General features: G+C 31.9%; 1 protein-coding gene across 4 annotated transcripts in view; it reads right to left on the minus strand.

The window, feature by feature from the left end:
• The window catches only part of lft (Limb expression 1 family member lowfat), a 189,167-nt gene that overhangs the window by 24,092 nt on the left and 151,431 nt on the right, over positions 1 to 13,644 (minus strand). The window contains exon 1 of one of the 4 annotated variants that reach the window (XM_088229978.1): positions 4,144 to 5,190. The exons of the other annotated variants lie outside the window; for them this stretch is intronic. Within the exon in view, the coding sequence (XP_088086104.1) occupies positions 4,144 to 4,234 (91 nt within the window). The 5' untranslated portion in view covers positions 4,235 to 5,190. Of the gene's footprint in view, positions 1 to 4,143; positions 5,191 to 13,644 lie in introns of those variants that run through there. 4 annotated transcript variants of the gene reach the window in all.

Here is a 13,644-nt window from a genome sequence, read left to right on the forward strand (position 1 = left end):
GATTATTATACAAAGTAAGTGTGGATGATGATTTTCAGAAACACAACTAAGTTTTCATGATATTATTGGCAGATTATGATGTATTTTTTAAAGCCTGGTTATTATGCGCTGTGATTCACCACTGGAATTGAGCCCTCTGGCCTATTGGCTATTGTGCAAAAGATGGATCACTCATATCGCGTCATTTTCGCTAAATACTCATACATACATACGTTCACAGACTCAATCATAGTTTATAATAATTATTGTATAAATGCTTTTTAAAAACACCTAATAGATTAAATGTTTCCTTCATGTCAAAAGCACATACAAAATGTTTACAAAGCAAACTGTGTCAACAAACGCATATAAAAAGAACTCTGTCTTACAAACTGTACGAAAATTCATACAAAAAATCAGGTCCCACGTGATTTGTTTTGAGTGAATGATTTATTTGTTAGCTTAACCTCTCGCCGTGTTGATCTCTAGGATATTATTCGTTATTTAATTAGGAATATTTTTAACAATGAAATAGATTATGATTGATTTATTCCTTTTATCCAAACATTTAGGAAATTTTAAGCGCGGCGAAACGCGAAATTTAGATTTTGACCATGACAAAAGAGGTAATGGTATACTCGTATTTAGTTTTTTAAAAGTACTGCTGTCTTATTATTAAGACTATGGCCCATTCCGGTCAAGAATAAAAATCTACACGGTACGATAAAATAAAAAAAATAAAGATTGATAAAACTAAAAAAGATCGATTTTTTAATTTAAATATTAGGTATTTTTTGTTTTGAAGGTTTAATAATTGGTATGGTCGTGATGAGGTGTCTTACTGGAAGGTATACTTCAAATTATCACTATTAGCCAAATTGCGTAACATTAGTAGTAAAGGTGGGTTTCGGATCCATTATTATTATGCCCACCGATAAGATGTTTTCAAAATATAATTAGGGTATATACATAAAATATTTTCGATTTATTTAATTCGATTCTTTCTATTAAATTACTTTATTTTATAAAACATTTTTGTATCAATTAAATATTTCTCATTATGTAAACGGAAGCTTTAAAATGTTTTTATTCATGCTCATATAATTTTATTAACAAATACGTTAATAACTGAACATCGTTTTTAGTAATAATTATTCACTTGCATATTTTGCTAAAAAGGCCTACTTTTATTCGATACGTAAAATGGTTTTTTATTAATTATTATTAGATTCACATTTTTGCTAAAAAATATTATTCATATTATTTTTCTATTCGCTTTTGTAACTTTATCTCGTTTTAAATTACCGTTGATAGTAAAAATGCTATTATTAATTATTATGAAATTCACAGTTCTGCTTAAAATTAATGATGGTATTCAAATACGTTTTATCAATCATTTTTTGTTTCTCGATTTTGCATTTATATTTTCAGATGTTTTTATTTCCAATAAAATTTATTTGCTTGTATATTTTTACTAATAATTAAAAACCCCGTTTATATTTGTGAGTTTTCAAGTATTATTGTAATTTTTTAATTAAAGACAAATGTACAATATTATAATCATTATTTGTTATTTTTATTAAGAATATTTGATAAAAACTTTTAGTATAATAATCATACTTATTTAAAAAAAAAAAACAGTTTCGCTCTACACATGTTACTTAAAGAGATGAAATGTGTTCAACTTAATGCAACTAGTCTTACTTACTAGCATCCGCGAGTGGTCCTTAGATATTACCATCAGTTTCATAGCAGACAGAGAGAGGGTGAATAGAGAATGTCCGGCGCCAAATAATGGGACCAACCCACCCAGCTAAGGCAAGGCGACCCCTAAAGAAAACCCATCAGAGAAGGCAACGGGAAATCACTTTGTTTATTATATCTCAAGATATCACTATAAAAAATATTGCCAACGCCGAGGACACCGGTAGAGCATAAGTAAAAGGATATTCAGCATTTATTATAGCAAGTTGTTTTAAATAAAAAAATAAACGCCGTATTTCGGAACTGAAACCTAAAGAAACTGTCTTCAAGTACTTAAAACATTTTTATACTCACAAGTTTTATAGTACCGTTCATAAGGCGAATCACCCATGAAACATTTCATTCGATTCAAACATGAGATTGGTAATAACAACTATAATTTAATGAAATATATGTTCTTAGGTCTTGGGTAAGTAGCCTAAAGATCACATACCAGTAGTGCTATAATTTCGGGTAGAGCGCGTGTGAAAAAAGATTTCTAGGTCGTTGGGGTTTTTGATGACATCATCATAAACATGGCTGATGGGATGACGGGGAGAAATATAATTTAGGCAGCGACTGAAGACTGTAAAAGTAACATTGCCACAACAGATTTGAGTACCTAGGGGCCATTGTACGAGGGTTGCGACTTAAGTTTTGAGATATGGCAACACCAGTGTGAATATGTTAAATCTGATAATTATTTATTTCTTTTTTATTTCAATTTTTTGTGTTTTTTTTACGTTATACATAAGAGGTAAAGCAGAGTTTTAAAAAATCCACCGAACAGTTCTAATTTGGCACCCAATGATTTTGTCTTATTTTCGCATATCAAAAATAAATTGCGAGGTCAACGTTTTTTGACGCCTGAAGAAGCGGTTGACACGTTTAAATCACACGTTTTGGAAGTACCTCAATCGGACTGCAGAAAATGCTTCGAAAATTGGTTCAAATGCATGCAAAAGTGTACTGATCTTCAAGGTGAATATTTCGAAAACAATAATAAAGTCATTTTTGATTGTAAATATTTATTTTTACTTGTCTATCTCAAAACTTAAGCAGCAACCCTCGTATTGCTGTAAACTGTAGCTTACTTCGTGGTTGATAATATACAATACAATGGTATTTGTCCGTATGGGTGACTCTATTAGTTAGTGGCGTGTTATTACTCTAAGGTTTAGAATTATTTTTTTTTTGGATTAAAAAAAAATTGAACCTAACGTGTTGATTTAACGGAACGATTTATTGAAATACGGTCTACAAGATAAAAACTATAGATTCAATTGTTCAGAATTCTGAAAGAAAAAGACAGATGATAATAAGCATAAAATATAAGAGAGTAAAGTATTGATAGATGAAGAACACAATTTTCTGTGTAAAACAAATCTAGAATCCCGGATGAGTGTTTTCTACTCAATGGTTACTTTCAGATCAAAATTTTAAAAAAGGAAATTGTGTAAAGGCAAGTCTTTAATAATTTGAAACCATGAATTTGTAATGCTGGGAGCTGAAATAGCTCCTATATGCCCTGGGCCCTACTGTGGGTAAACCAAATGAGCCCCTTGTAACGAACTTAGGTCCGGAAGCAGAGCATAATGCTCTGACAAAAAGTACCTAGTCAGCGCCACGCGAAGGAACTTATAAAAGGATACTATGAAAAGTATTCTTTCGACCTAATAAAGTACAGTTGAAATCAAGTGAGGGTTATCACAAGAGCCCTCACAGGGCACTACAAATTGAACAAACACCTTGCTAGAATGAAACTTTCTGAAACTTCTAGATGAAGATTCTGCAGGCGGAGATGATAACACATCACATTGTATGTGAATGGGATGCTTCGAATCATAACAGAAGCCGCATTTGGTTAAACCTGAGGATGTCAACGAGCTCGCCCATACCTAATAGCCCAATGCTTTATGGATCTTCGCCTGGAAAGGGAGATTTAGCAAAATAACTATTCTCGCCTTCCTCTCAGTAGCCAGGCTCCTTAAAATCCTGGGCTTGGAGGGTGAGAACTATTCACGGGGACCCGTCATTAAGTGTTCACATGCTGCAGTGATATCAGGACCTTATATAGTACCGACTTCCACTTTAAAGAATAAAAATAATTGACAAGTCTGCCTCATAGTGTAGAATTCGGCGCTGTTGTCCGTCATTCTTGAGGTTCAAGGTTTTTGATCAGGCGGGGAGTTCGTGAAATATTAGTTTGGCAGATGGTTCTTTACTGCAATATTTCTTTGTTCGTGGACCGTAAGACTGATCACCTTACCTTCCATGTAACAAAAGTGATTCAGATATGCTGCAATTGAGTACCGACGCAGTGCTCTGTGCACTACTCTATGTGGATGGGGAAATGACGACGTTGTTTCAACATTTTAAGATATAAGTGGAATGAGTTTCTTATGAGTGTTAGGTATTTACCTCTATATCCAATGTCGTCATAGAGTGCTAGGTGGGGGGCTGCGGTGGGGGCGGGAGCACACTCCCACCGAGGATCTGGGTATACCATCATCACTGAAGAGGGAGGTAAGGACGTCTTGTGTATAACGATGACTCAATCTTCACTATACGCATAAATAGCTGATAGCGTTTACTGATGACTAATTGATGTTCAAATCTTCAATTAAAATCGCGTATAGCTTCTTAATCGCTTTGATCGCTTTCCAATTGAAACATTTTAGTATAAATTTTAAAAACCGTTGATTATTTTCTTGTAATTGTGGTAATAAGATTGTATCAAAATACATTAAGTCACTCATTCGAAATATGCCCGCATCACATTCCAATGACGATCGTCAAATCTTTTCAATTCAATAAATTCATCAGATTTTGCTTTTTTTGTATCATTTTGGGCACTTAACTGATTTTTACATTGAAATCTTGATACGTACACTTTTCACTGTTATTTTCGCTTTTATATCACAAAACACCGATTAAAACTTGTTATTTTTGTAAAATCCACTAACTAAGTAAAACATTACAGGTATTATTACTCAACTCGGAGTTTCCTTAATCATAATATAAGTTCCGTTAAGATATTGAATATTAAACACTTTCGTAGTACTTCATAAATAGCGCTGGGCATCAAATAAATCATCCGAGTAACTTAACCACTGGTTAACTAGGCATTCATATAATAAAGATTAATGACAGCGTAAGACAAATTTAATTACAAACGCATTAATATTCCAGCTGACGATTTTGTAACGGGTTCATCAACTCTGGACTTGAGACCACAGATCGGCGACATTTGAAAAGAGAAAACTCGTCTTGAATGATAAAAATACGTCAACTTGTTTCTGTAAATAAGAAGTGAATTGCGGGACTCAAAAACGCGTCTGTCTGAAGAGAACTCGTATTACCTCACCATTTTTCCTAGTGGTCTGTCAGTTTTCTTTCCGTCCTATGCAACAAAGACTAATTTGTATGCAGCGGTCGTACTGAGTTGCGAGAAATACCTAGCGCACTGCCGTACGCGGTATTATTTGTCGAAGAGTTTCAGACTCGAGACGAAAGCTTCGAAGCGGTATTATATGTACAACATATAAACGTAGATGCGTCTGACATATGTCCCCGATAGCTTTCTTCTGTCCGAGACGTCACTAGAGGAGCGCGTTTCTTACTTTAAGAACAAATTGATCGCGAGGTTTCGTGAGAAACGTTGGTTCGACGAAAGTTATGGTATATCAGGCTTGTAGAACACATTCTGCACTTGCAATATTAACAATGGTTAGTTCTTCGGCTAGCGGGAAGCTGACCGCGTCAGTTACACTTACATTTTCATTATTTTGCGTACCTACTAAGTAACCGGTTTTAATATTGACGTATGTAGACCTCAAGCATCAGCGTTAAATTTAGTGCAATAATTATAAAAAAAGTGAGGCAAGAAGGAGTGAAATAATTAAGATCAACTGTAGATTAATTATTGCATAAAATGTACGCGTGTATTATATATGATTCGTACAAACTGGTAAAGAAATACCTGTTATTTGCTCCACTATTTCACAGAGCAGACGCTTTAGTTTATCTGACCATAGTACGATATTTTTGCTAACTCAAACAATAAATTGTACACTATACACTGTATAACATTCATCAGTCTAAATATCCCCATTAGAGGGTGAAAGCGCTAATTGGTCAAATAAATAAGTGGAAGTGAACAAAGTATTTTTAAATTAATAACTTTTATCTAAATATAAGTTATTACATCAATAAATTAACACATTTAAATACAATCGATTTTGGATTACTTATTAGAAAAATTGAACCAGAATTTATTGTTTATAAATCATCTTTACAAAATTAGGTTATCGTTAATCGGTTTTACGTTTTATTTTCTGAATCTAATCTCATGGTAAAGTTCTCAGCTGCCGAAGTCGTGTCGAAGTTGTCCGAAGGTAATACGAGCCGGTAAAATAAATAAGCGATTAATAAAAGGTTTAATATACACTACAAACTAGTGTATTAAGTATACTGACTACTCACGCCACTGTTTAGAGACATTTGTTGCAAAAGTGACTTTGATATTGTATATTGCGAGTTAAAAGGCAATCTCGTCTTACCTAGCACAAGGAATCGTGGCTGACTGCATATTATGACTGTATAACTATGAATGTATATCGAACCACTGGGTATTTAATTAATTTTATACCAATATATTGTCTTTGGTATGTTGAAATTATTACCGAGACCAATTTTATTCCATCTAGTACCTATTAATTTAAGCGAATAAAGGGGTTTGTATAATGTAAATATACAAAGTATGGAGTTTGAACGTATCGTAAATAATAATGTTTATTGATTTTCGTTGTATATTTTGTATGCTTATTTTTTGTTTTTTAAAACGATGTAAAATATAGGGGTATTTTTTTATTGTAACTATATTATGTTAAAGAAAATGGCATGAGTTTATACTGAAAGCAGTTTATTTAACCCTAAAATTTCTAGTAAGTAAACATAATTAATGGATTTTATTGAAAAATCATATGATCAGATCAGAATATTGATGTGAAGACCATGGGCAAATAAAAGCAGTATTGGAAAGTCACCAAAGAGATTGTCTAAATATCTGGTAAGGCGTAGATGTTGATGGGTCAGTAAAGACTCGTGGATGAAGTTAGAGGCCTATAACCAGCAGTGGAGAAATGAAGGCTATTGAAAAATGAGAAAAAGGAGAAAGAGAAAGTATAAAAGTACACGCGTTCATAATATGCCCAATTTAAAATTTCTTTAAAAAAAGCAGCTCAAACTTTTTATTCTAGAACAGGTTATTTACGACTCCTATGAAATCGGCTAAAAGTAAAAAAAAATTAATTAATAATGAGAAGTTAAATACTTTTTTTTTAAAAATAAATATTCCTATAATTTGGCAAATATTTCAATTTTGGTGGCCATTTTCAAAGAGTTGTGAATAACTTAGTATTAAAAAATGAAAATCAAGTTGGAGTAGAAGTGTGGTTCGAACCTTGGACCTCTGATACATGTGTCCGCAACACTAGCCACAGGACCACAAGCCGATTCAATTTCACAAAAATAAATAAATAATTGGGATGCTTATAACTGGGGCTGTGATGTTTCTCGCAACAATTAATAGTCATACGGATATTACATGGCTCGTTTCTTGATTTTAATACTCTTATATTAATGCGAAGACTGTAATTTTTTTATAAATAATTTGTGCGATCTTGTTGTTTGGTACGAGTAGAATGTAAAGTAAAACGCGGTCCTTGTTTCAATCATTGAAAAATTAACTGAGAAATACTTAGGTTATTAATTTTTACTGCCAACGGATTTCAAAGGATTTTTTTTACGATCTCAGTTAATTTTATACAGGCAGTTATATCAGTTTTGTAGGGTTTTAATCTATTCCAATTTTGTAGTCCTTAGAAAGATAATGAAGCATGTCAAGTCCTTCGCAAGGAGCGGAAGCCACCTTTTTACTTATTTATTCAAACCTCATTTTATGCACAGTAGGCATCACCCATCTTCGTTAGTCATGATGTAGAAAGTGGCGAGTCATCAATGACAGAGAAGATTTTGTATGTTGGAAGAAGCCTGGCACCTGTTTACTTAGTGCCTGGGATGAACATGTAAAGGACAACATGTAAAGGGTCTGAGAGATCTCATAGGCTTAACAGCCAGACCAGAATGATAAATGGTTTCTAGCACATAATGTGAAATAAGCAGTAGCGGATTGATATAAAATCACTGACGTGTAATATACTATTTATTCCCTTACTAGCTGTTCTCTGTACATAGATTCAGTAGAATTTTTGATTTTTGTATTATACTTAAAAAAGATTGAATATTTTTCTTGTTTTTTTTAAACTCTTTATTTATATAAGAAAAATAGAGGTAAAATTTTGTACTGTTAGGGAATGGCAATATAAAAAGTCGTTATTTTTTCCAATTCGATATAATAAAAAAAAAATGAAAAATCCAAAAAAAAAAGAAAAAAGCTTACTTGTTATCATAATTACAATACTGAGGTTTGTAAAGGAGTAGTAATTTTACACGACCAAACGGGTGACAGCTCTACGCAAATCTTATTCCATGGAGTCATTTTTTGGAACTAATTACGTCAAAATGGCCGAAACTACTTAAAATTGTCCAAATAAGTACCGACAGTGATAAGCTACTACATAAAATGCATCTTACTATATAAGTTATTTTACATGTCATAGAACAAATAGTTAATCTCAGATTTAATTGATAATTTGTGACACAGCATTAAAAAAAAATTATGGCAAATTATTATTTCCATTTTACCCACTGGTCATAGGGCTGAATTGGAACACCTGATGCAGCGTATATCGATCATCTGCTACATAAAGGTAAGATGATCATCCTTACCCTTCAGATGCCAGCTAAAGAACATGAAATAATGCTGAGTAGAACCACCTTTCTATTGGTTCAACTCTGAATTGACGTTGGGTCACATAACATAGAGAATGTCAACTCCTTTTAGTATTAAGGTACTGAAATTAATGATAACAATTATTATAGTAGTGAGATAAGACCACGGCTATCAACAGCAAACACATGTTATTATGGCTTGTTTAAACATCTGGGATTCAAATTGCTCTCTAGAAAAACTAAGACCATTATTTACAAAACTCTCCCCAGACCGGTCATTGCATATGGTGCCAAATGCTGGGTTATTGCGAAAAGAGATGAAAACATAGAATTAGTATTTGAAAGAAAAATATTAGGGATATATTTGGTGCTGTCAACCAAAATAGAGTGTGGAGGAGACGATTTAATCATGAATTAGAGGCATCAGATGGCAAAACCAACATTGCACAAAAATGAGAAGATTTCAAAAGTTGAGCCGGGCCATATGCACAGAATGAATGATAAGAAGGCAGATGAAGCAGAGCCAGACCAAAATTAAGATAGCTGGAAGATGTTGAAAGTAAGGTTAGAGCAATTGGCTCGACGAACTGGAGAAGAGACGCAGAGTGCAGGGAGATTGAAATTGAGGCAGATTCTGGAGAAGGCTACATTTATATTTATAAAATTTATATACATATTAGGGCCAGCATATTGGCTTAAGGTGATTTCTTCCTACCTACCCAAACCGTTCAGTTTAAGAAAATTACAAGTACATGGACATATACAGAATCTTATAATTTTATACAAAATTTAAAACAAAAATTAACAAAAAAATTTACATTTTACTAAGAAGATTGAAGAGGGAATGGGAAAGAAAGGAACAACTCAAACATTTAGATAGTGACATTTCAATCTTGATTTAAATATTTCATCCTAACATTCCTAGGATATGAAACTGGTGCCTCAAGCATGATAGGTGAGCTATTTATGATTTATCTCCACTCGATTTCCTTATTCAGGATTTTTACCTGAGAGTTGTCATCGAGTCGAAAGCACTAGTCCAGAATTCTGGTTTTATTTCATGCACACAACTGGACACAGAGAAAGCAAATCATGATGCATATTAATAATTTAGAAAAGCAATAACACATCACGTAAAGCAAATACAAATTAAAAACAAATAACCTTTTTGAAAGTAAATACCGTGAGAATATGGAGAAGCAGCATATAAAACGAGCGCGTGAAGTATTCTACCTAAATATTTGAAAATCGATTGTTAAAAATCTCACATGACATATTGTAGGTGCCTACTCAGACTACTATATCCATATTTAAAGTAATTCTTTTTTTTTAAAGTTTATATTTGAAGCACTAACTTTGTGGTTATTCATTTCAATAAAATAAATAAAACAACTTTGTTTTTAACCACTAATTTTTATTTTTCACCGACCGGTTTCAAAGAAAACAAGCTTCTTTGTCAAGGTATACGTAACTTTACGTTGTAACAAAGTTGTTTTATTTATTTTATTATAATTCTTTTTTTATTTCATTGCAATTTTATTTTCTAGTTGGTACTATTTTTATGGCCATATTGAAGTATTTGTAATTTATTTCGATTTAAACTGTCAGTTAAATATGATCCTGCAGATAAATAATTGCAATTAGAAGATTTATTTACTTTTTGAAAATATTCTTTGTAGTCATTAATAATATAATTAAAATCAAATAGGAACTCTTTGTTTTTCACTTCTTATTATTTGATAACCGACCAACAGGTTTAGGAGCTAAACGCGCTCCCTTATATACATGTATGTTTTAAAAATGTATGTATTCCTATTTTACAATTTTAACAGTGTCTACATACATCTTATTTGTATGGAAGCAATATGTAAATTAAATCTTCAAGTGAAATACTGTTTTGTGTTTTTGTGAAGTTGAATGAGAAGTGAGGGGGGTTAAAATTTGATAATTTGCCCTTGTTCTCCGCAAAGTAGATAGAAGTCGACTATAGGGAATATTATTAATTTAATTATTTATTGTCTGTTTCTAAGTATTTTCGCTTTTTTAACTTTCAAGATTTCTATGTTATTGAATTTCAAAATTTTATTTTCAACAAGTAGGAAGCTTTGACCTAGTTTCTTAATTAAAATGATGAATGTTTTCTATCAGACGGATTATAAAATCGGAGAAAAACATTATTATTAAGGTATCTCAAGTATTTTTTTACAACTATTTTATATTGAAGCCTCTTAGTTTTTTTCAATGTAAGAGATTTACCTAATAATAAGGCAAATTCAGAAAAAAGTACTATTATTTAGGCACCTAATTTTTTTTTACTCTAATGTTGAAGTTTCTTTTAGTTTTTCCTATAAGAGTTTCTTTTAGTTTTTCCTATAACTTATATTTAAAACAAGTTATAAATAAAAAATACTTGGTACACTTCCACTTATTTATTTGACCAATTTCAATTTCACCCTTTCGTAGGCATCTTCAGATTATTTCAATTATTAAATAAGAAGTATTACAGTTTTTTAAACAGTGTAATTCTGCGGTGTGTTTATCTTATTTACCATCAAATTTTTTTTTTTTTTTAATATGTGAGTGACAACTTTAACGATAAATAAAAGCAAATTCCAAAACATCCAGTTTAATTCGACTATACTTTATTAAATGCAAACACATAATGGCGGAGTGATTTTATTTCAAAGAACATTTCTGTCAAGTCGTGTCTTTATTTGGACTATGAACATTAATACATAATTATATGTTTCTTGTATTAATAATTCAAAGTACGAACAGTTATCAATCAATGCTATAGGCGATCCGGTATAAGCAGGAACTGCATATTTTTGCTTTCACTTTAGATTCTATATATAAAATCAATTGAAACGTATTTTGCGAATTAGAAATCATGTACAAAATTGGATATATGTATCGTTTTAAATTTGTTTTAATGTACTGAAGATAAATTTTACTTTGGTATAAATGCTTTAACTCCATATAATGTTTACCTGTCTGAAGATATCCGTTAGAGAGTGAAAGCGCTAATTGAAAATAAGTTAAGGGACTTGTCATCTTGATGTCATCTCAAGTACTTTAATTTACAACTTTTTATATACACAATCAGTTTTTCTGAGTCATAATGGCATGTGTCGTTCGAACTAATTTTTTGATGTTTTGGATCACATCACAGCGTCCATCATAATGGTTAATGTTATTCGTGTGGATATACGCACACGTAACGTAATATACGAGTATTTAGGATTTTTCCGTACCACAGTCTAGCCGGAATAAAGAAACCTATTTTTTAAAAATTAATCGGCATTACGGGCTTCAGTTTATTAGGATCTTCGACACTTTCGAGGTGTTATATTGCGGAAATGGCGATATGTAATAATTGGCAATATTATTTAAAATACTTTCTTGTGTTCGCTATGTATAAAACATACGTAAAATATTAATAAAAAAATTGACTAATCAGTTAAAAAGGTAAATACAAATAAAAGGTTAAACTGGAAGAAATCATACAAAAAAATGTACCTTTTAAATATGTGTCATCATTGTGAATCACATCAGGGTCTACGTTTTATAGAACATGCCGACAGTTTAAAAAACAATACTTTGAAAATTCGATATTCTAGTATTTTAACTACTAAATCTCGGGTAGCCATTTTAAAAGGGCGCAGTTAACACGTTGAACGTCAGTGTGTTGAGGAGGCAGTGCCAATTAGTCAGGAGACATCGCAAGAAATTGTAGTTGTCCAGACGGGACATATACAACGCATACACATAGCAAAATGTGTATACTCAGATACTCAGTTAACATAGCGAGGCGCGGCGGTCTCTTTGTCAAGAAGAGGAAAGTTCACGAAAGATATATATTTTAATTGCTCCTCGTGATAAAGGATACTGTTCAAATACAATATTGTAAGAATTTCTGGAACCAACTGTGTGTTTGCGCAAACTTCTTTCAATTATCTCTTTCGGTACTATAGACAAGTAAGCGGGTAGTGTTCATTCTTAAATGGATTGCCGTAGAAAAAACATGTGGTTCGTATTGAATGTGAAATGATAAGAAAAAGTGTAACAAATAAAATAACTGAGTTTACATAAAGTACTTCTCCATTTAAACTATATACCGCGAATGCCAATTGAGAGCCTACTTAACCATCAGGTTCTCGACACCCTGCATATCCACTGCAGACATTTTTGGATTTTAAAAATTGTTGTTTTAAATTTATTTTATTTGTTTATAATTGACACCACCCTTTCCCCTTTCCGCATCTAGTAGTGCATATGACACTGCATTGGTAAATGGAATGCAGCATATTTCTCTCGATATATCACTCGATTTCATTGAGAGCAGCCATGGGGTCAAAAACACCCGTCCAGGGTTTTGGTTCTATTTCACACATACCTTTATTCTTTGTATGCCTGAAACAGGGTTTATTCAAAAGAATATGAATTTTTTTAAAAAATACTTGTAAATTCAAGAAGAAAGACTTTATACGTAAAAAGAAAAAATAAATAAATAAGAATGCATTTATGTCGAAAGTAAACCTATACTGTAGGTACTATGACGAGAGGATAGACTAAAAAAGGGGAGAAAAGAAGAAAAAAATGTAAAAAATCAAACATTCAAATAGGGACATTTCAATCGTAATTTGAAAGTGTTTTTATTTTCAAAGTTTTTTTTATTTTAACAAATAAAATAAAATACAAAATTGTATTTTTGTTCCCGCAAAGCCGAAGCTTGTCTGCGGGTAAAATAATTTTTAATTATTATTTTTTTAATTTATAAAAGGTAAGTACATAGTTTAATAATAGATGAAGAATATAATATATTTATGCGCACAATTAATTTTCTTTTGCTTTTTTTAATAAGTTTTTGACTATTTTTAAAAATATATTTAGGTTTTTTCTACACGATTTTTAACAGGTATTAAATTAAACAGTTTTGGTACTACACTCCCCATTGTTCTATTTTCATAGTAGTTGTTCTGTCGTGGCACCGTCAGCTGCTGTGCCGATACTTGTCGGGTCATGATCTGGTGGGTTACGTTGGATTTAAAACTGCAATCGAGGAAA

The sequence above is a fragment of the Micrasema longulum genome, unplaced genomic scaffold (genome assembly GCF_059751315.1).
Source record: "Micrasema longulum isolate JH-2025_06_02 unplaced genomic scaffold, ASM5975131v1 h1tg000725l, whole genome shotgun sequence".
In the NCBI taxonomy this organism is placed as follows: Eukaryota; Metazoa; Arthropoda; class Insecta; order Trichoptera; family Brachycentridae; genus Micrasema; species Micrasema longulum.